General features: G+C 55.5%; 1 protein-coding gene across 6 annotated transcripts in view; it reads left to right on the top strand.

The window, feature by feature from the left end:
* Positions 1-14066, top strand: part of IKBKG (inhibitor of nuclear factor kappa B kinase regulatory subunit gamma) — a 17197-nt gene extending 3131 nt beyond the window's left edge. The window contains exons 2-10 of one of the 6 annotated variants that reach the window (XM_055268842.2): positions 1155-1356; positions 5341-5552; positions 7707-7825; positions 9461-9613; positions 10743-10839; positions 11865-12008; positions 12625-12767; positions 12985-13046; positions 13345-14066. In XM_055268842.2, coding sequence (XP_055124817.1) covers positions 1170-1356; positions 5341-5552; positions 7707-7825; positions 9461-9613; positions 10743-10839; positions 11865-12008; positions 12625-12767; positions 12985-13046; positions 13345-13487 — 1260 coding nt within the window. In that variant the 5' untranslated portion in view covers positions 1155-1169 and the 3' untranslated portion in view covers positions 13488-14066. The remainder of the gene's footprint in view (positions 1-1154; positions 1357-5340; positions 5553-7706; positions 7826-9460; positions 9614-10742; positions 10840-11864; positions 12009-12624; positions 12768-12984; positions 13047-13344) is intronic. The other 5 variants (XM_055268843.2, XM_063634647.1, XM_055268844.2 and 2 more) reach the window with 5 other exon arrangements.
* Positions 14067-21770: the final 7704 nt, after the last annotated feature.

Genomic DNA, 21770 nt, shown 5'->3' on the forward strand with positions numbered 1-21770 from the left:
GAGTGCAGTGGTGCAATCTCAGCTCACTGCAACGTCTGCCTCCTGGGTTCAAGCAATTCTCCTGCTTCGGCCTCCCGAGTAGCTGGGACTACAGGCGCGTGTCACCACGCTCTGCTAATTTTTTGTATTTTTTTTTTTTTTTTGAGACGGAGTCTCGCTCTGTTGCCCAGGCTGGAGTGCAGTGGCGCAATCCCGGGTTCACGACATTCTCCGCCTCCCGGGTTCACGCCATTCTACTGCCTCAGCCTCCTGGGTAGCTGGGGCTACAGGCGCCTGCTACCATGCCTGGCTAATTTTTTGTATTTTTGTAGAGACAGGGTTTCACCGTGTTAGCCAGGATAGTTTCGATCTCCTGACCTCGTGATCCACCCGCCTCGGCCTCCCAAAGTGCTGGGATTACAGGCATGAGCCCCCGCGCCCGGCCAGACATTTTAATCTCACAGTTCTGGAGACTAGAAGTCCAAAACCAAAGGGGTAGCAAGCCCACACCCTCAAAGGCTCTAAGAGGGCGATCCTCCCTTGCCTCTCCCAAGCTTCTGCCCCATTTATTCCTGGGCTTGTGGCTGCCTCACTCCAGTCTCCGAGGCAGTCCTGACATGGCCTCCTCCCCTTGCATCTCCCTCTGGCTTCTCTCTTCTGTCTCTCATAAAGACACGTTGTTGGATTTAGGGCCCACCCACCTCACCCTGAATGATCTCATCTTGAGATGCTACATCTGCAAAGACGCTTTTCCCAAATCACTTATGTTTCAGGGGTTAGAACATGGGCATATCTTTTCCATTCAGCCCACTACACTCGATGAGGGGCCAGTACCCTCCACTTCTCCTGCTTGGAGGTGTGTAGGGGATCAGGATTCCCAGCGTAGTGACATCTCCCTCCACAAACAGTCCTGTCCCGACTCTCCTACCTCTGGTGAAATTCTTCCATTTCCAGCCTGGAGATAGGCCTTTCCAAGTCCCACATGGGTGGTCCAGCACCTCCCTTTGGAATGGGAATATCTGCTACCCCTTAGACTGAAAACCCACTTTAGCATCCTGATACACTAGGCGAATTATCAGCATTCTGTTTAAAATGTAGCCCCAGAACTCATAGGCTTTTTCTGCTGGGTAAGGATGTGGGTCTCCTGTGACTCCCCTGCTGCCTTTCTCTTTCAGCCCTTACCCTGTTGGATGAGCAGGCACCTCTGGAAGAGCCAACTGTGTGAGATGGTGCAGCCCAGTGGTGGCCCGGCAGCAGATCAGGACGTGCTGGGCGAAGAGTCTCCTCTGGGGAAGCCAGCCATGCTGCACCTGCCTGCAGAACACGGCGCTCCTGAGACCCTCCAGCGCTGCCTGGAAGAGAATCAAGAGCTCCGAGGTGAGGAGAGTCAGGGGATCTGGCCCTGCTGAGGGGAAGGCGTCTTCTCCCCACCTGCACCTCTGCGTTTCCTGGGCCTGGGGTGGGGATGTGCTGCCCTCCCTCTTGGTTTCAGGAAGTAGACTCTGAGGTGCAGATTGGGGGGGAGGAAGTTTAGCGTGCTCTCAGGACCAGTACTGGGAAGGGAAAGGAGGGACAGCGGAAGAAGCCCGGGTAGGCAGAGGGAGAAGCGCGCTGCCGGGTAGGCTCCAGGACAGCCTTGCTGGACCTTACAGGGAGCTCTGGAGCTGGAATGAACCTTCCAGGTTGGACCAACATGTCCAGGCCTCTGTGTCCCTGCATTGAGCACTCATGAAGTGCTGTCCATCCCGGGACCGGGCAGAGTCAGCCTTGGGAAGAGGCGTGGCCTGCCCAGAGAGGGGGTGGGGCCTGTCCTGGAAGTGGGCGGGGCATGCCCTGGTAGAGGGGCGTGGTCTGTCTTGGGAAGGAAGGTGCGTGGCCCTCCAGGCAACATTCCTCTGGGGCGGTCCCGGCACACACCTCAGCGGAGGTGAAGGCTGACTTCCCACACCCAGCGGCTGGGACTGGGGAGTTCTTTCCTAGACTGCCGTCCGGGCGCCCCTCACCCTCGTGCTGCTCAGCTTCAGGTCGTCGTGGGTTCAGGGCTCAGCTGCACGCTCCTGCCCGCGCGCTGGGCGTGATGGCACCCCCAGCCCCTGCCATTCTTCCCTCTCACCCCCTCTCCCTGCCACTGCTCTGCATTGCCCTGGGTTAGCCTGGTGGGGCCAGGTGGCACCCGCTGTATACTCTTGCCTTTCTGCTGCAGGGGCCTTCTAAACCGCGGGTCCCAGAGCTGCAGGGAGGGGCGGCACAGACTCCCCACGTGGCTCACTGGGTGTGGTGGGGCTTGTAGCCCCTTTTGTTTCATCCTTTGGTTCCTGCTGGGGACTCAGGCCTAAGTGTCCACCCCATCGTGGAGGACAACACCCCTTCCTTGCAGGAGTCATCCCTGAGCTGGCACCTCAGTTGGGTCTTCAGTTGGCTCTCCGTGTCCTGGCTGGCTGGCAGCTCCTGGGCGAGGTGGCATGTGCCGTGACTACTAGAGACCGCTGTCATGGGCCCACTCCCCTGCCTTCTTTGCTGGACTGTGGTCCAAGATGTTATGTGGGGCTCTGTGCTGACAAGTCACATACTCTGTAGGCTTCAGAGAGTGGCTCTGGCTGACACCCCGTGGGCACGGACAAGACCCATGCCTGCGATGTGTTTCCTCTTACTGTCAAGGCAAATCACCTTTCCTTCTATGGAGGAAGGGGTCAGTGCAGTCAGCTTGCTGTCAAGGGGCTGCTTGGTCTCCTCGATGGCGAGGCTGAATTGGAGAGGCCCTGCTGGAGCATGGAGACCCAACATGACCTGCCTGTTCCAGGACAGGGTCCCCCACCTCAGTGCCATCGGCACCTGGGGCTGGAGAATTCTCTTGTGCGTTGTAGGGTGTGGAGCAGGGTCCCTGGCCTGTACCTGCTAGATGCCAGTAGCACCCGTCCTGTTGTGACAACTAACAATATCCCCAGATATTTATTGCCAAATGACCCCTGGGGGATACAGTTGTCCCTGGTGAGACCCACTGTATTGGGATCTTCAGGGCACTGGTGCACAGAGAGGTGACAGCTAGACTGGGGGCCTCTGCTCATCCCCGGGAGAGTGCTCTATTGAGGGGGACTTGAGGGTGAGTGTTGCAGGCCAGCCGTGCAGGGACCCTGGCACAGTGTATGGCGCCCTTGCTTCCCTTCCAGGCTGTGTGTTCAGTGCAGCAGCTTCCCTCAGGCTCCAGGGACACAAGGAGGCCTCAAGGCTGTATTGACTCCCCCTGCTCCGCCTGACCTGAGCTTTGTGGATGACAAGTGAAACTTGGTAGCTCCATGTGTCAGGCCCTGGGCCAAGCCCCTAAGGGCCCAGAAGATGTCTGTCCCTCAGGATGTACATGCTTATGTCCATGGAGGAGGCTGTACTTAGAATGTTTAGGGAGAGATTCACAGAAGAAGTTGCATGTCTCTAGTGTGTGACTCCACTAGTGTGAGACATGTCCAGAAGAGGCCAATCTGCAGAGGCAGATGCAGATGAGGAGGGTGCTGGGGGAGTGACTGCTTATGGGGTCCCGGAACTGTTCTGGTATTAGATAGTGCGGATGGTTGCACAACCTGATGGATACACCGAAAACTGCTGAATTAGTTAAAATAGTGAATTTGATGTCATGTGAATTTTACCTCAGTTCAGAACATTTTTAACAAGACAAGTTGCCAGGCAGGTGCAGTGGCTCATGCCTGTAATCCCAGCACTTTGAGAGGCCGAGGCGGGGGGATCACCTGAGGTCAGGAGTTTGAGGCCAGCTTGGCCAACATGGTGAAACCCCATCTCTACTACAAAAATTAGCCAGACGTGATGGCGGGCACCTGTAATCCCAGCTACTCGGGAGGCTGAGGCAGGGAGAATTGCTTGAACCCGGGAGGTGGAGGTTGCAGTGAGCCGAGATCGCGCCATTGCACCCCAGCCTGGGAAACAAGAGCGAGAGTCTGTCTCAAAAAAAAAAGACAAGTTGCAGATGAGCTGAGCCTTGGGCAGAGCGAGCGGGATTCTGATGGGGGGTGGATGTTGTGCTCGTCAGCAGGCAATAGTTAGTTGGTTGAGGGTTTTGATCACAGGGTAGCTACTGCCTGCCCCATTTTATCCAGCTCTGTAGTTGCTATAAAGTTGCTAGAACCTTGGCACATCACTTGTCAGTTTTGTCACCTCAGATGGCTCCTTCACTACTTGGGGTGTCTCCTGGGCATGGGGTTCTCCTTCCTGTGGCCTCTGCTGACTGCCTGGCACTGGCACATGCTCTGGTGAGGGGAGGACCAGCGGTTTTTCCCGTTTGTTTTCTGCTTCCTCATTTAACCCTCCTCGTCTTGTAAGATGAATGTTCTTGTCTCTGTTCACTATGCAGATGAGGACTTTGAGGCTCAGAGACGCCACTAACTTGCCTGGTCCAAGCCTTTTGGGCCTCTCAGGCTGCAGCCAGCAGTGCTGCAGTGAAGTTTGCCTGGGAGGCTGACCCTAGGAGTCTGCAGGCGTGTTAGGACCCCCGATCTAAAAGACAACAGAGATGTAGGCCAGGGAGGACCAATACCGACCATTTGAGGACAGGCACACCTCAGACTGACCAGAATACAAATGAATTCAAGTCACTTACAAACAAAGTGGCATAAGGCCAGGCACAGTGGCTCATGCCTATAATCCCAGCACGCTGGGAGGCCGAGGTGGGAGGATTGCTTAAGGCCAACAATTTGAGACCAGCCTGGGCAACATAGCAAGACCCTGTCTCTACAAAAGTAAAAATTCAAAAAAGTGGCATTTGACACATACTTTTTTTTTTTTTTTTTTTTTTTGAGACAGAGTTTTGCTCTGTCCCCCAGGCTGGAGTGCAATGGCGTGATCTTGGCTCACTGCAACTTCCACCTCCCAGGTTCAAGTGCTTCTCCTGCCTTAGCCTCCCAAGTAGCTGGGATTACAGGCGTATGCCACCACGCCGGGTTAATTTTTGTATTTTTATTAGAGACGGGGTTTCACCATGTTGGCCAAGCTGGTCTGGAGCTCCTGACCTCAGGTGATCCACCCACCTCGGCCTCCCAAAGTGCTGGGATTGCAGGCATGAGCCACTGTGCCTGGCTGACACATACTATTAAGTGAAGCTGATGTGTTTGGTATTATTTTCTTGTAGAAAGTGAGGGGCATTAGTGTAATGGATTTTGGAAGTGTTTAAAGAAACAAAAGGGAGTGTTGAGATGCCATCCACCCCTGAGAGAAGCTGCATGGTATTATGGGGGGGCACCAGGATGGGTGGCCCCACTTCTGGCCTTTGACTTCCTGAGCCTCAGGCCCATGTGGGCCCAGGCAGGGCCCGGTGGGCCAGGCTGCACAGCTCCCCTCCACTGTCCCCTCTGCCACCAGATGCCATCCGGCAGAGCAACCAGATGCTGCGGGAGCGCTGCGAGGAGCTTCTGCATTTCCAAGCCAGCCAGAGGGAGGAGAAGGAGTTCCTCATGTGCAAATTCCAGGAGGCCAGGAAACTGGTGGAGAGACTCGGCCTGGAGAAGCTCGACCTGAAGAGGCAGAAGGAGCAGGCTCTGCGGGAGGTGGAGCACCTGAAGAGATGCCAGCAGGTAGTCGGGGCAGGGCCAGGTTCTGAAAACCCACAGTGATGCCAGTGTTCCACAAGGGAACCCGTGGTCGGGGTCCCCCAAAGCGCCCTGGGGCTCAGTGCTGTGCTGGGAGGGCTCGGAACTCAGAAAAGCTGTCACACTCCCAGTTCCGGTTTATTACAAGGAAAGGACACAGGTTATGGTGAGCGAAGGCTCAGGGCGCACAGGGCGGGCTCCAGGAGAGACCAGGCGTGAGCTTCAGCGGCTCCTCGCCCGGGGGAGCTGTGCAGACAGCACCTGTTTCTTTCGGCAACAGTGTGGGACAGCGTGCGCGGAGTCACAACCGGGAAGCTCACCCCAGCCGTGGCGGCCAGGGTTTCCGCGGGGGGTGGGCCGCATGGGCATGGAGCGCCTGCGTGGCCAACCCTGGTCACTTGGGCTGCAGCCACCAGAGGTCCAGCTGTGTGGCCCAAGGCTCCCCCCATAAATCGTGTCATCAGCACAGACCGCCTGGTTTCAGGGTCTTTGTGTGTGGGCTTGGCTGATCGCAGGATCCTGGCGATGGTAGTCAGGAAGGGGCTGTGCTGCCTTTGAGGGGGCAAGGTGGGGAGAAGTGGTGGAGAGGAAACTTGCTGGCGGGTACCTGGCACTTGCCACAGCCGGGCTCCGCTCCCCTGGGGAAAGGCGTGGATGGTGGGCTGTGCACGCTGCTCCACTCAGGGCTTGGAGCGCCTGGCTTAAGGCGTTGATTTCCTGTGTGGGAAGTGGATGAGTTTTCTACAGCTGCCGTGAGCAAGCGCCACAGACCGTGGGGCCGAAGCCACAGAAACGCGTGGCCTCCCGGTTCTGGAGGCCTGGAGGCTGAGCTACTGGTGGTGTCGGCAGGGCGAGCTCCCCGCCAGGGCCATGAGGGATCGGCCTTCCAGGCCTCTCCACGGCGCCAGGGGCCGCCGGCTGCACCTCTCCAGCCTCCATCTCCGTCATCCTGTGGCCTTGTCCCCACAGGCCTCTGTGCCTGTCCTCCTCTTTTGACAAGAACACCGGAGATACACAAAGGTACACAAAAGCGGGCCTTTGTTCAAGCTGGGAAAAGAGATTTTCTTCAGAAACCCCTGCTTGCGGGGGAGAGAGCTGAGCTCCGTTCCCGCCCCAGCAGAGGCGGCCTGGCCTTGCGAAGGGAGAATGAGGGAGTCGGAGGGGGCGAGTGCAGGCTCAAGTGAAAGATGACGGGGCAGCCAGCGTCCTTGCCACGACGCCAGCCGTGTGTGGGAGCTGCCGGTGCTTACCAAGGTTGGGATTCTTCCCTCCCTTGGAGACTGGGAGACCGGGCCCCGTGCCTCCTGAGGTTTCCGTTTCCAAGGAGTGGCTGCAGGGCCCTCGGGAAAGACCCTGGGTTGTGGGTGCCACACAGATGTCTCAAAGGGACAGGGTAAGCCCTCTCTAGTAAATGCTGTAAGAAAGGGAGGTCAGGTGTTGGCCGGAACAGACAGTAAATGCTTTGGACAGCCCTGAGCGTTTCCAGACGGGACCTCACTCGACAGGGGGCTGGGGTGCCCCAGGGGTGTGGCCTTAGGCTCCCAGAGGCCCCGTGAGGTGGTGGCCGGGTGTCTTCGCGCAGGGGTTTGAGTGCAGTGTGCCTGCTGAGAGGTTCTGCAGTTCCCAGTGTTCAACAAAATTCAGTGTCCACTCTTGATTTGCTCAAACTCTCCCATCCTGGCAGCCCCGGGTGTGGACTGGGGCCTGTGTTTACTTTGCTCTATTCGTGCCTGGCCTCCTTTTGTCCCAAGTCTCAGAGGCGGAGAGAGATCCCCTGCTGGGGCTGCAGCTCCAAGGCCACCGGGTTCAGCCCTCAAGGCCTGCTTGCCGGGGCAGTGACTAAGCTGTTGACAACCCCAAGGCAGCTTTGTGCTCCTTCGTCTCTTTGAGGATCTCTTTTTGCCCCATCTGTGTGTCACCCTGTGGTAGAGGGTTAAGGTGGGCAGCTGGGGAGGGTTGGGTGGCCCTTGGGCTCATGAGGCCCCAGGGCACCCAGGTTTGGGGGTGCCGAGGGCAGGAAAAAAGGCCTCATGGTGCGCAGGCCTCAGCTGCTTGCAGATTGCCCCGGGCTTGCAGATGGCAGGAGTGGGCCGCTGGGGAGAAAGCAGTGCTGACAGGAAGTGGCTTTTTCTCCTGCAGCAGATGGCTGAGGACAAGGCCTCTGTGAAAGCCCAGGTGACGTCCTTGCTCGGGGAGCTGCAGGAGAGTCAGAGTCGCTTGGAGGCTGCCACTAAGGAATGCCAGGCTCTGGAGGGTCGGTGAGTCGGGGGAGCCGGCTCCGGAGACCCCTTCCAGGGTTTCCAAAAGCATGAGGTGGGTTTAGGGGCCGCCAGGGTGCTCCTTGATGACGATAGACTGGGGCAGGCTGCGTAAACACGTTGGGGCAGGCGTCGGGAGAGGTCTGGGCCAGGCATCCGGGACCTGGGTTCCAGCCGGCTCTCCGCACTCTGTGACCCTTAGATGGAGTTTGGATTATTTCCTTAGGAGGCATTTTGGGGGCCCCGAGCCCACACCCACGGTGTCTAGTTCTCTGGAAGGACTTCTGGGACTGGTGCACGGTCGCCCTCGTGGCTGAGGTTGATGACAGGGAAAAAGGCACAGGGCAGGAGCCGGGAGGGGGCAGTTGGAGAAGCCCTGTCCCGGCCTCCCGCCGCCCTGCGAGTGGCACAGTGAGAAGCGCCTCCCACACGGGCCATGTTCCTGCCCAGGGATGCCCGCTAGAGACTCAGCGCCCTGGGTGTTTACTGGGGGCAGGTCCTGTCAGCGCCCTCTGCTAGGCAGGTACCTAAATCCCCGACTCCCAGCAGCAGAGCGGGTGCTCACGTCAACCACATCGTTCCTACAAATGGCCCAGGTGCAGGGACCACCCTGACCACTAGGGAAAGTGTCACTGTGGCAAGGGAACTTCACCAGCCAAGGGCCAACCTTGCCAGCCGGTGGCCTTAGGCCTGCTGGTTACTCTCTTTTGCAAAAGGGGTCTTGGTTCTTGTGAGTGGGACCATTGGGTCAAAGGGCAGGGAGGTTTCTGTGGTTCTCATTTGGCCCTGCTTCTGCCCTCCAGACAGATGGATCAGCTGCCAGGGGGGCCCTAGCCATCCCAGCACAGTAGGCGGTCAGGGTGCACTTGGGGCAGCTGGCAGGGCAGACGGGAGAGGAGCTTGACCCAGGCTCTGATGGGCAGAGGGAGCCCGTGCAGAGTGTGGGGGCAGTATGCAGGCAGGCCTGCCAGGCAGAGTTGGGGTGACTGGAGAAGGGCTGTGTCTGCCTGTGGCCAGAGGCCACCCAGGACCTGCACAGATGCACCCACCATCGTCCCCGCAGTGAGGCTGTGGAAGGGCTTGGTGTGGTGGGATGAGGCCAGACCCTGGAAACTGGAGGTTAAGGGAGCTGTAGGGGGGCAGGTGTGGGAACTGAGCATCCAAGCAGGTCGTCTGGTGGGCAGTCTCTCACTTTTGGAACAGCAGTCTCTCCTGACCCCCTCCACTGAGACTGCTTTTGCTGGGGCCCCCAGCAGCCCCCATTGGAACTCCATGGGCAGTTCCGAGGGCTCCTCTCATCTGGCCCCAGCACTGCGGGATGCAGACGACCCCATCCTTTTCTCGGACCACCCCCTTCCGCTGGCTTCCAGGTCTTCTTGCCATCTGTACTTGGTCACCTGCTGGGCTCCTGCACTGAAGCAAACACATCTCAAGCAAAGCTCCTCACCTGCTGCTCCCACCTGGCCCCCTGCAGTTGTCCTCGTGTCTGTTGATGGTGCCTCCACCCTGCCACTTGGCATCGGCTCACAGTCATGGGGTGTTCAGAGCTGACCCCCACCCCCCGCCCACGCCCTGCGCATAGCCCCTCCTGTCCCCCCGTTCGTCCTCCCTGAGTCTGCTCTTTCTCCGTGCCAGGGCCCGGGCGGCCAGCGAGCAGGCGCGGCAGCTGGAGAGTGAGCGCGAGGCGCTGCAGCAGCAGCACAGCGTGCAGGTGGACCAGCTGCGCATGCAGGGCCAGAGCGTGGAGGCCGCACTCCGCATGGAGCGCCAGGCTGCCTCGGAGGAGAAGTGAGTCAGCGGGGGCGGGGCCGCACCACAGAGTCTGTGGTTCTACACTTGATCTTAGCCAAAAGGCTGAGAAGTGTTGGGTCCATGGTTCTTTCTGCCTTCTGAGGACTCCTTCAGATTCTGCCTGTGACTGTGGGCCCATTCTGTCCCTTAGCCTTGCTAATGGTAGAGGTGACCATGATGACACCCGGTTTGTCTTTGATATAGTCATGCCCTCTGCTCTCCAGACCACGTTTCACTGTGTGTCCACACGTGGCCTTTTTTGTAGTTTTTTTTCCTAGCCACTAGGTCATCAGGGGACTTGTCCTTTAAAACCCCTTCTAGGCCGGGTGCTGTGGCTCACGCCTGTAATCCCAACACTTTGGGAGGCCAAGGTGGGTGGATGGCTTAAGCCCGGGAGTTCAAGACCAGCCTGGGCAACAGAAAGACAACAAAAATACCCCCAAACCCTCCCTTCTACCAGCATCCAATCTGGGACCTCAGGTTCCTGTCCTTGGCGTGCCTTTTGAGTCTCCTTTAATCTAGAACAGTTCCCCTGCCTTTCTGAGCTGTTTGTGAAGTTCACAGTTTTGAAAAGTGCAGGGTAGTTCCATTGTATTATTATTATTATTATTTTCAAGACAGGGTCTTGCTCTATCGTCCAGGCTGGAGTGCAGTGACAGTGTCTCGGCTTACTGTACCTTCCGCCTCTTGGGCTCAAGTGATCCTCCCAGGTAGCTGGAACTATAGGCGCAGGCCAGCACTCCTGGCTAATTTTTGTATTTTTGGTACAGGTGGCGTTTTCCCATGTTGCCCAGGCTGGTCTTGAACTCCTGAGCTCAAGCCATCCTCCTGCCTTGGCTTCTCAAAGTGTTGGGATTATGGGTGTGAGCCACCGCGTCTGGCCGCGATTTTATTATAAACATTAAAAATATTAGCTTTTAGGAAAACGATATTAACTGCCTGGTGACCAGTCCACCAAAACCTGCTTTACAGTTGACGGCCTCAGGAGTCCTCACACAGCCTTGGAAGACCCCATTCCAGGCCTGTGATACGAGGGAGGGAAGGAAGGGGGTAGAGTTGGAAGCAGGCAGAACCGTGGCTGGACTGGGATGAGGTGGTTTCTCCAGCAAAAGCTCCCTTTCCTCAGGAGGAAGCTGGCCCAATTGCAGGTGGCCTATCACCAGCTCTTCCAAGAATACGACAACCACATCAAGAGCAGCGTGGTGGGCAGCGAGCGGAAGCGAGTGAGTGCGGCCGCCAGGGCTCTAGGGCTGGCCTTGCCTCTTCCTGTCCCCGTGGCCCTGAACCTTGAGAATGGGTAGACCTGCCTTAGACTTGCCTTAGACCTGTATCAGGCTGCAGCTGCGACAGCTCAGGGAAGCTGTGGGGAGATGGCAACCCCAGGATGTTGCTCTCAGGAGTGTCAGCAGGCCATCTTAATGGGGGGCTGGGCCAGAGCCTTGGGATGCTCCCTCTGTGGGGCTGGGGACATCTTGTCTCCATGGACATTCCCTCTTGCCAGCCATCGCCATCTGGGCACCTGGCTCAGCTTCCCCCAAGCCAAGGTAAGCCCGACAGCATTTCCACCCCAGTGTTGGCTGGGAGCCTTTTCCTCGTTTGTCCTCATCAGACCTAAGCTGGGTGCAGTTTGCTAGTGATCACATTTTAGCAAGACACCGTCAATCGTAAGTGTACCCAGAGAAGATTTATAAGGACAAAGCCTGAAGCCAGGTCACATGGGGAACAGTTAGCTACAAAACTGGCCACTTAATCTCTGGAGGGGAGCGTTGGTGGGGTGTGTCTGTCTGTGTCTCACGGGGCTGGAGATGCCTGCGTGGGAGGAGTGCACCTCTGACCAGGTGGCAGAGTGGAAGGACTGAGGGCTGTCAGCTGAGCTGTGTACGTGGCGGGCACAGGACCGGCTTGCTGTGAGTGGGTGTGGCCTGTGCCCTATGAAGGGTGGGAGGAGGGCTGTGGAGCTGGGGATTCTGGGAAGGGAATGTCGGCCCAGCTGGGAGGTTGTGCCAGATGACCTCAGCGGCCTCTTCAGTCCTGAAAAAAACCTCAGCATCTCCTCTGTCGTTTTGGGCCGTGACAGGACGCAGCCATCTCCCTGTGCACGCTGAGATCCTGCAATGGGCCCTCAAATCAGGGGCTGGCATCACCCAGCCTGGTCAGCCAGGGCCACTCTTTTGTCCTTCTCAGTTCTTCTCAGCCAGCCTCGCCCTGGGCCGACGAGGCTCCGTCAGCTCCCCTTGCCCATCTTTAGGGAATGCAGCTGGAAGATCTCAAACAGCAGCTCCAGCAGGCCGAGGAGGCCCTGGTGGCCAAACAGGAGGTGATCGATAAGCTGAAGGAGGAGGCTGAGCAGCACAAGATTGTGATGGAGACCGTTCCGGTGCTGAAGGCCCAGGTGAGGGCCCTCCTCTCTGACTCACCCTGGCACTGGGACCTGGAGTGTCTCTTTGGCGTCTCTTTTTTTTTTTTTTTTTTTTTTGCTTTTGCTTTTTGAGATTGAGTTTTGCTCTTGTTGCCCAGGCTGGAGTGGCACACTAGTGGCACGATCTTGGCTCACTGCAGCCTCTGCCTCCTGGGTTCAAATTATTCTCTTGCCTCAGCCTCCAGAGTAGCTGGGATTACAGGCGCCTGCCACCACGCCCATCTAATTTTTGTATTTTTAGTAGAGACAGGGTTTCACCATGTTGGCCTGGCTGGTCTCGAACTTCTGGCCTCAGGTGATCTGCCCATCTCAGTCTCTCAAAGTTCTGGGATTACAGGCGTGAGCCACCGTGCCTGGCCTCTTTGGCATCATTTTGTATTGGCCTTTCATAAGCTTCTGAGCCACTTGTGCTGCTCCTTAGACCTCTCGGTGAGCTTGGCATTACTCGCTGACATATTTGTTTCCTCTGCACTGCTGGGGGCTCTGGGAGGACGGCAGTGGGTTCTGCTTTGTCCCTGTGGTGCCCGGCACAGTGCCTGGTGGGTGGCTGGCTTGTGGCGGGCACATCCCTTTCTGTTGGATTTGCCAGGCGGATATCTACAAGGCAGACTTCCAGGCTGAGAGGCAGGCCCGGGAGAAGCTGGCCGAGAAGAAGGAGCTCCTGCAGGAGCAGTTGGAGCAGCTGCAGAGGGAGTACAGCAAACTGAAGGCCAGCTGTCAGGAGTCAGCCAGGTGGGCCTCTGAGAGCGTGCCCGTGTGAGCAGTGGGTGCGACACTGGGGGGTCGCCAGTGGTGACCACAGGAGACGGATGGCTCCTGGTGTTCTGGGTTAGGGCTCACTGTGGTCCCTCTCCTCTCACCTGAGCTTCCAAGAGCTTCTTTGACACTAGTCCAGCCAAGGAGCTTTACAGAAACACATGCCTTGACTGGACGGTTTCTGTTTTCAAAGGATCGAGGACATGAGGAAGCGGCACGTCGAGGTCTCCCAGGCCCCCTTGCCCCCCGCCCCCGGTGAGTGAGCGAGCACTGGGCCTGCGGGAGGAGGTGGGTGGGGAGGGCAGGTGCTGCGCCGAGGGAGGTCACAGTTCGACCTTCCTGTCGCTCTCTGGAGACTTGACGGTGGGAGCTCCTGTAGGCCACCCCATCGGTAGCCCAGCCCCTTCCCCGAGGCTAAGGGAGGCATGCCGTAGTAGCGGCGGCTCCTGGTCGTACATGAGTGGCCTGTGAGACCAGGCCTGCCATTGACAGTCCTGCCAAGCCTCAGTCCCCCTCCATGCTCCCCTTCCCTCTGACTCTTCTCTTTTCCCAGCCTACCTCTCCTCTCCCCTGGCCCTGCCCAGCCAGAGGAGGAGCCCCCCCGAGGAGCCACCTGACTTCTGCTGTCCCAAGTGCCAGTATCAGGCCCCTGATATGGACACCCTGCAGATACATGTCATGGAGTGCATTGAGTAAGGCCGGTCAGTGCAAGGCCACTGCCTGCCGAGGACATGCCTGGGACTGTGCAGTCTGCGCTTTCCTCTCCCGCCTGCCTAGCCCAGGATGAAGGGCTGGATGGCCACAACTGGGATGCCACCTGGAGCCCTACCCAGGAGCTGGCCGCGGCACCTTACGCTTCAGCTCTTGATCTGCTGGTCCCCTCTTTTAGGGTAGATGCGGCCCCGATCAGGCCTGACTCGCTGCTCTTTTTGTTCCCTTCTGTCTGCTCGAACCACTTGCCTCGGGCTAATCCCTCCCTTTTCCTCCACCCCGCACTGGGGAAGTCAAGAATGGGGGCCTGGGGCCCTCAGGGAGAACTGCTTCCCAGCTGGGTGGCAGCTCTTCCTCCCACCGGACACCAACCCACCTGCCGCTGTGCCCTGGGAGTGCTGCCTTCTTACCATGCACATGGGTGCTCTCCTTTTGGGCTGCATGCTATTACATTTTGCAGCCAGACCGATGTGTATTTAACCAGTCACTATTGATGGACATTTGGGTTGTTTCCAATCTTTTTGTTACCATAAATAATGGCATAGTAAAAATCCTTGTGCATTAGTAGTGCGTATCTTTGGCATAGATTCTGAGAAGTGACACCACTGAGTGTGGGCGATGGGGTAGATGGGACCTGAGCCCCTTCCTCCTTGGAGCTTGGTTTCCCGTCTCTCCCCACCCCCTATTTCCCTAGCCTTGCCAAGGAGGAGGTGGGAAAGCCCGTTTGGGTTTTTGTCATTCACTAGGCCATGCAGTTCTCTGTTAAGAGTGAGCTTAAGCATCTTTCCTGAGGCTTAAGGACCCTTTTTAGTTCTGCTTCTGAATGGGCTGCTCATATCATAGATATATGTATATGAATAGGTGTATATATGTATATGTATGTATATATGTGTGTGTGTGTGTATATATATATATATATATATATTTTTTTTTTTGGAGACAGTTCTGTTCTCCTCCAGACTGGAGTGCAGTGGTGTGATCTCAGCTCACTGCAACCTCTGCCTCCTGGGTTCAAGCGATTCTCCTGCCTTAGCCTCCCTAGTAGCTGGGACTACAGGCACCTGCCACCACGCTCGGCTAATTTTTGTATTTTTAGTAGAGACGGGGTTTCACCATGTTGGTCAGGCTGGTCTCGAACTCCTGACCTCACGTGATCCACCTGCCTTGGCCTCCCAAAGTGCTGAGATTACAGGGGTGAGCCACTGTGCCCGGCCAATTTTTGTATTTTTAGTAGAAGATGGGGGTTTCACCACGTTGGCCAGGCTGGTCTCAAACTCCTGACCTCAGGTGATCTGCCTGCCTCAGCCTCGCAAAGTGCTAGGATTACAGGCGTGAGCCACTGCACCCCACTGGGCTGCTCGTATCTTTTATCCATTTTTCTACTGGGTTGTTATCTTTTGTTGCTCAGCTTTTAGAAACTCTTCGTCCATGAGCAGGATTAGGTTTGTGCCTGTGAAAGAAATTGCAGATATCTTTTCCTGCTTTGACCTTGCTACTAGTGTTTCTTTGTTTTTTGTTTTGAGACAAGGTCTCTGTCTGTCACCTGGGCGGGAGTGTAGTGGCACAATCAGAGCTCACTGCAGCCTTGACCTCCTGAGCTCCAGCAGTCCTCCTGCCTTGGCCTTGCAAGTAGCTGGGATCACAGGCGCGCGCCACCACACCCTGCTAAACTACTGGTGCTTCTCAGCCTCGAAGTTTTTTTTTTCTTTATGTAGTCACATTTATCCATTTTTTCCCCCTTTTACTGCCTTGAGTTTGGAGTCGTCATGACCACCTTGTGGTCTGTCGGAAGGATGCTTCACACATGAGCACTTTTCTTTTTCTAACACCGAAGCATGCTCTTGTGTTCAAGAGTGTTGTTGCCCAGTGTGACCGGTGGTGGCTGTTTCATCATATTCCAGAAGTTTGTGATGCCATTTCCTACACTGGCCCGAATTATGAACAACAGACGACTACTTGTTTTACAAGATTCTGGAAATTTCCTGGGGTGTCAGAGCCCTGGGCATTAACCCTGCAATTGTAGCAAAGGAAACAAAGTTGGAAGTTGACTCCCCAGCACCCGGGCCTTCCTTCCCTGCCCTCCTCCAAGCTGCCCTGGTTGGGAACAGGATATTGTGCATCCACCCTGAGGCTTCCTCACAGGGCTTTCTGCTATTTGACAGTGTGAGGCTGGCTAGAATTGGGATATGAGGCCTAAAAATTAACCTGGCCTGAGGGCTTTCTCAGCATCTGGGGGCGGGGTGTAGGGGGTGAGTGACCTTTCTCCTCCTTCAAGCCAGGTGCCCCTCAGATTCTACTTGGGAAAACGTGAAAGGCACAGTTTCTCTGCTCACGGGTGCTGCACTTAAATCCTAATCTTGCAATTTTTCTACAAGAGCACTTTACATTTTTTTTGGAGGGAGGGTGTATAAGTAGACTGTGGCTGCTGTAACAAAGTACTGCACACTTGGGGCTTAAAACAACAGAAACTCTTTCACAGTGTTGGAAGCCACAGTCTGCAATCAAGTTGTCAGCAAGGCTGGTTTGTTTCTTTCCTTTCCTTTCTTTCTTTCCCTCTTTCTTTCTTCCTTCCTTCCTTCCTTCCTTCCTTCCTTCCTTCCTTTCTTCCTTCCTTCCTTTCTCTCTCTCTCTCTCTCTCTCTCTCTTTCTTTCTTTCTTTCTTTCTTTCTTTCTTTCTTTCTTTCTTTCTTTCTTTCTCTTTCTTTCTTTCCCTGCCTGCCTGCCTGCCTGCCTGCCTGCCTTCCTTCCTTCCTTCCTTCCTTCCTTCCTTCCTTCCTTCCTTCCTTCCTTCCTCCCTCCCTCCCTCCCTCCCTCCCTCCCTTCTCTCTCTCTCTCTCTCTCTTTCTTGTTGGATAGAGTCTTGCTCGGACACCCAGGCTGGAGTGCAGTGGCACCATCCCAGTTCACTGCAACTTCCACCTCCAGGGTTCAAGCAATTCTTGTGTCTCAGCCTCTTGAGTAGCTGGGATTCCAAGTGCCCACCACCACGTCCGGCAAGGCTGGCTTCCTCTGCAGGCGCCAAGAGAATCATTTAAAGGCCTCTGTCTTAGCCTCTGCTGGTTGCTTATAGAGCCATCAACCCCAGTCTCTGCCTCTGTCATCACACAGTGTCTTCCTCTTCGTCTGTGTCTTCCCTTTTGTCTCATAAAAGATGCCAGTCATTGGATGTAGGGCCCACCTGGATAATCCAGAATGATCTCCTCATCTTGGCATTCATTACATCTGCAAAGACCCTTTTCCCAAAGAAGGTCACACCCATAAGATATGCACGTATCTCTTCAGGGCCACCACACAACCCAGTATGGGGACATCTTCCAGTGCACACAGATGAGGGGAAACGCAGCAGCAGTGCCTAGGAGCCGGAAAAACACCCCTGCTTGGGCCCCCTGGACCAACTGAGTCAGAATCTTGGTCTAGACCCACCAGGCATTGGTCTAGACCCACCACCCTGCCCGGAGGTGGGGCTGCCTCCTTCCTTCTCCGGTAGCACAGTGTAGGGTTGACCGTACACCAGACACCAAGGATTTAAAACCATACCATTTGCCCAGAAGTACGGCATTCCAGGGTTTTCCTTTTCGGCCTTACTTAGGTTGAGCTTCCAGAACAACTGGTCGGATTACTCTTGGGAGGGAACCAGCCTGCCTGCCCTATTGGCTGCAGCCCCTTGATCCACAAGCCAGAAGCCCATCCCTGCCGGAGCTTCTGGTGTTCTCTGGTGTTCATGCTCGCTCCCCCTCCTGCCAACCAATGCACAAGAACAGTGCGGGCGACCAGTAAGCACAGTGAGAAAACATTTCACCCTCATCAGTAACTAAAACAACACCAAGTCCGACAGCAAGCAAAAAGTGATCTGAAAATGGCAACCGATGAAGCCCTAGGTGGGCGCTCTGCTGGTAAGGTGCAGGACAGCGGCCCTTGCAATGCTGCCCCTTCCGAGGGGGCCATTTGCTGGGATGGAGCAAGCCCATAGGCAGCGTCCTCAGCCCTGGTGTGTAACCCTAAGAGAGAGTCGGGCACTCAGGATGACTCTGGCATTGGGAAGGTGCTTCACTTCATCATGTGTAGCTGCCAAAGGTCGGGGTGAGATAAGAGGCTGCATATGTAACGATGTGGCCCGGCACAGCTGGCATTTTGAACATCTCACACACAACATGCCTTGTAGCATGTTGGTGTGAACAGGCCAGGTGACAAACTTATGGATAAAGCGTGACCCCAATAGAGAAGTAAAAGCTCTGAGTGCATACCCTGCTAACACTTGGACGGACGTGAGTAGCTGGGTGGCCAGTAATGAGAAGTTTTCCTTACGTGTTAATACATTTCCTAAATGCCTATAATTTGCACACATTCCTCTGATACACAGAGAATACATCTTCCCACACAGTCGCTCGGGTGTTAACGCAGCTTGGTTTTCTTCTGTGCCAGTGGCAGGGAAGAGCCCGCTGTTGACACGGCCGCTCAGCAAGGCACGGGGCAGGGGCTTACTGTGTCTCCTGGGGCTGCTGTGACCAAGCGCCACAGACCGTGGGGCCGAAGCCACAGAAACGCGTGGCCTCCCGGTTCTGGAGGCCTGGAGGCTGAGCTACTGGTGGTGTCGGCAGGGCGGGCTCCCCGCCAGGGCCATGAGGGATCGGCCTTCCAGGCCTCTCCACGGCGCCAGGGGCCGCCGGCTGCACCTCTCCAGCCTCCATCTCCGTCATCCTGTGGCCTTGTCCCCACAGGCCTCTGTGCCTGTCCTCCTCTTTTGACAAGAACACCGGAGATACACAAAGGTACACAAAAGCGGGCCTTTGTTCAAGCTGGGAAAAGAGATTTTCTTCAGAAACCCCTGCTTGCGGGGGAGAGAGCTGAGCTCCGTTCCCGCCCCAGCAGAGGCGGCCTGGCCTTGCGAAGGGAGAATGAGGGAGTCGGGAGGGGGCGAGTGCAGGCTCAAGTGAAAGATGACGGGGCAGCCAGCGTCCTTGCCACGACGCCAGCCGTGTGTGGGAGCTGCCGGTGCTTACCAAGGTTGGGATTCTTCCCTCCCTTGGAGACTGGGAGACCGGGCCCCGTGCCTCCTGAGGTTTCCGTTTCCAAGGAGTGGCTGCGGGGCCCTCGGGAAAGACCCTGGGTTGTGGGTGCCACACAGATGTCTCAAAGGGACAGGGTAAGCCCTCTCTAGTAAATGCTGTAAGAAAGGGAGGTCAGGTGTTGGCCGGAACAGACAGTAAATGCTTTGGACAGCCCTGAGCGTTTCCAGACGGGAACTCACTCGACAGGGGGCTGGGGTGCCCCAGGGGTGTGGCCTTAGGCTCCCAGAGGCCCCGTGAGGTGGTGGCCGGGTGTCTTCGCGCAGGGGTTTGAGTGCAGTGTGCCTGCTGAGAGGTTCTGCAGTTCCTAGCACCATCATTTTCTCCTCCCCAGACCCCTTGGTTCTCCTCCCACGCCCCGGCAGCTGCCTTGCAGGCTCCTTGCTGGTTCCTGTGTCTCCGAGCTGACTCCCCAGTTCTCTTCCTCTCCTTGCTCAGACACTCCCCCTTTGTGACCTCGTCCGTCTTCAAGGCCTTGATGCTGATGACAGATTTCTGTCTTCCAGTCCTGATCTGTTCCTTCATGAAAATGGGCCCAGTAGCCCGTCCAAGCCAGATCTGGACTTTTAGCCCCCACCCCCTGCCAACTCTGCCCTTTCCCTCATCCCCAGTTGCTTAAGCCAAAACGGATTCCTCTTCCTCTCATGATCCAAACTCTTGAGTCCCTTCACCTTTTGCCTAGACTGCACAGTGACCTCCTTGCTGCTTTCACACTGGAGAGATCTACTCTCCACACGGCAGCCGGTGTCATCTGGTAAACCTTTGCTGAAACCCTCCCATGCCCTTCAGTTACCCTGGGAACCTGAACTCATCCTCAGCCTGGCTCGCAGAGCCCTCATGCCACTGGGACATCACGTTATGTCCCTCTCTTGCTGGTCCGCTGCACCCAGCCGCACCACATGCCGGCCGCACCACACACACGCTGGCCTTTTGGCCCTTCCTCGAACACACAGCGTTTGTCCTTGTTGTCCCCTCATCTTTGCATGGCCGATTTCTTTTTGTCATTCAGCCCTAAGTTTAAACTTTCAACAGTTCTAAGTATATCACCTTCTTCATCTTAAAGTCCTCATCCTAAATCACACTGCACTGTTTTAACTCCCTTGCTTGGCAGTCCAAATGGCCTCATTTATTCTGCTTTGTTTTCTCTCTCCTTCCACCAGAGGGAGAGCAGAGGCCTCCTCCAGCTCAGTCAGGCACCATCCCCCGGAACAGTGGTCCCCAACCTTTTTGGCACCAGGGACTGGTTTTGTGGAAGACAAGTTTTCCACAGACGGGGATGGGGCGTGGGATGACGGTTCGGGGATGAAACTGTTCCACTTCACATCATCAGGCATTAGTTAGATGCTCATAAGGAGCACACAACCTAGATCCCTCACACACACAGTTCACAATAGGGTTTGCGCTCCTGTGAGAATCTAAGGCCGCCGCTGATCTGACAGGAGGCAGAGCTCAGGTGGTCACGCGAGCAATGGGGAGCAAGTGATGAAGCGCCATCAGGATTTCTCTGTCAATATTTTTGGAGACCATACCCTGTCACCATAAATGCTGCTTGGTAGAAATGACTGCATTAATGTGATAGAGATAACACAGAAAACCCATGGTTTTTTTTTTTTTTTTCGTTTTTGCAGAGATGCAGGTATTGTCATGTTGCCTGGGCTGGTCTCAAACTCCTGGGTTCAAGCAATCCTCCCACCTGTGCCTCCCTAAGTGTTGGGATTACAGGCATGAGCCACTACCTCCCACCAGCATGGGGGGACTTCTTATAAGCATTTTTATTTATTTATTTGGAATTCAGATGGATAGATCATGTTGGCCTGATAATGTATGTGCAAGAGCACAGACTCTGGGGTCTCATGGACAAGCCCCACTCTGCCCCTTGCTTAATGTCGCTGAGCCTTAGTTTCCTCATCTGTAAAAAGGGCAGAAATGCCATCCGTGTGCAGCAGAGTACTGATGAAAGGATGGATGCAATGCTCTTACGGCAGTGCCTGACCCAAGGAAGGCACAAGGAAAAACCACGAAAGCAATTCCAGTTTACACCACGCCCCAAACTGGATTTTCCATTCGACTATAATTCCTCCCAATAAGGGCTCAAAATGTTGTCTAAGGAAAGTCGATTAGTTGTTGCCCAGGGCTGGAGGAGTTGGGGGAAACGGGTAGTGACTGCTGATGGAGACAGGGTTTCCTTTTGGGATGATGAGAATGTCCTGAAGCTGGTCATGCTGATGGTTGCACGTATCTATGAATATACTAAAAACCATCGAATTTTACACTTTAGACATGTGAATTGTGTAGCACATTTCACATGTGTAGCACACTGGTGAATTAAGCCTCAAGTTTATATGAATTGTGTAGCACATTAGTGAATTAAACCTCAAGTTGTTATTTTTAAAATGTTGTCTAAGACACCTGTGCGCCTCCTGTAAGCTCCCATGAAAATGCAAATGAAGACACAGAAGAAGATCAACATTGAACATTTATATCCTCTCCTAAAGCTGTGTTTGACAGGTGACCTTTTTTTCCCTCCTTCCTTCCTTCCTTCCTTCCTTCCTTCCTTCCTTCCTTCCTTTCTTCCTCCCTTCCTTCCTCTTCCTTATTCCTTCCTTCCTTACTTCACTCCCTCTTCCTTATTCCTTCCTTCCTTCTTTCCCTCTTCCTTATTCCTTTCTTCGTTCCTTCCTCCCTTCCTTCCTTCCCTCCTTCCTTTTTTCCTTATTCCTTCCTTTCCTCCCTCCTTCCCTCCCTTCCTTCCTTCCTTCCTTCTTCCTTATCCCTCCCTCCCTCCCTCTCTCCCTCCTTCCTTCCTTCCTTACGTTTTTTAACAGTAGAGACAGGGTCTCACTGTGTTGCCCAGGCTGGACTCGAACTCCTGGAAATCAAGTGATCCTCCCACCTTGACCTCCCCAAATGCTGGGATTATAGGCTTGAGAACTGGCAGGGAGAATGGGCGACTGACTTTGTGTTGTGAAGCACAGTGACCCTACTCTGTCCTTTCCTCAGAGACCCAGGGTTGGTACCAATCAGGAGACTAGCAGCTGCTCTTCTACTCGGCCCAGGCTGCTTTCTCTGTAGTCATTGAGAGGCAAACCCTCAAACAGAAAGTGTGTCAGCAGGGGGCAGGCAGCTGATGGATATCATTGTACTCTTGGAGGAACAGAACTCAGCGGGCACAGGAAGCAGGGAGATCCAGGGATTCCATCGG

The sequence above is a fragment of the Symphalangus syndactylus genome, chromosome X, assembly GCF_028878055.3.
Source record: "Symphalangus syndactylus isolate Jambi chromosome X, NHGRI_mSymSyn1-v2.1_pri, whole genome shotgun sequence".
NCBI lineage: Eukaryota > Metazoa > Chordata > Mammalia > Primates > Hylobatidae > Symphalangus > Symphalangus syndactylus.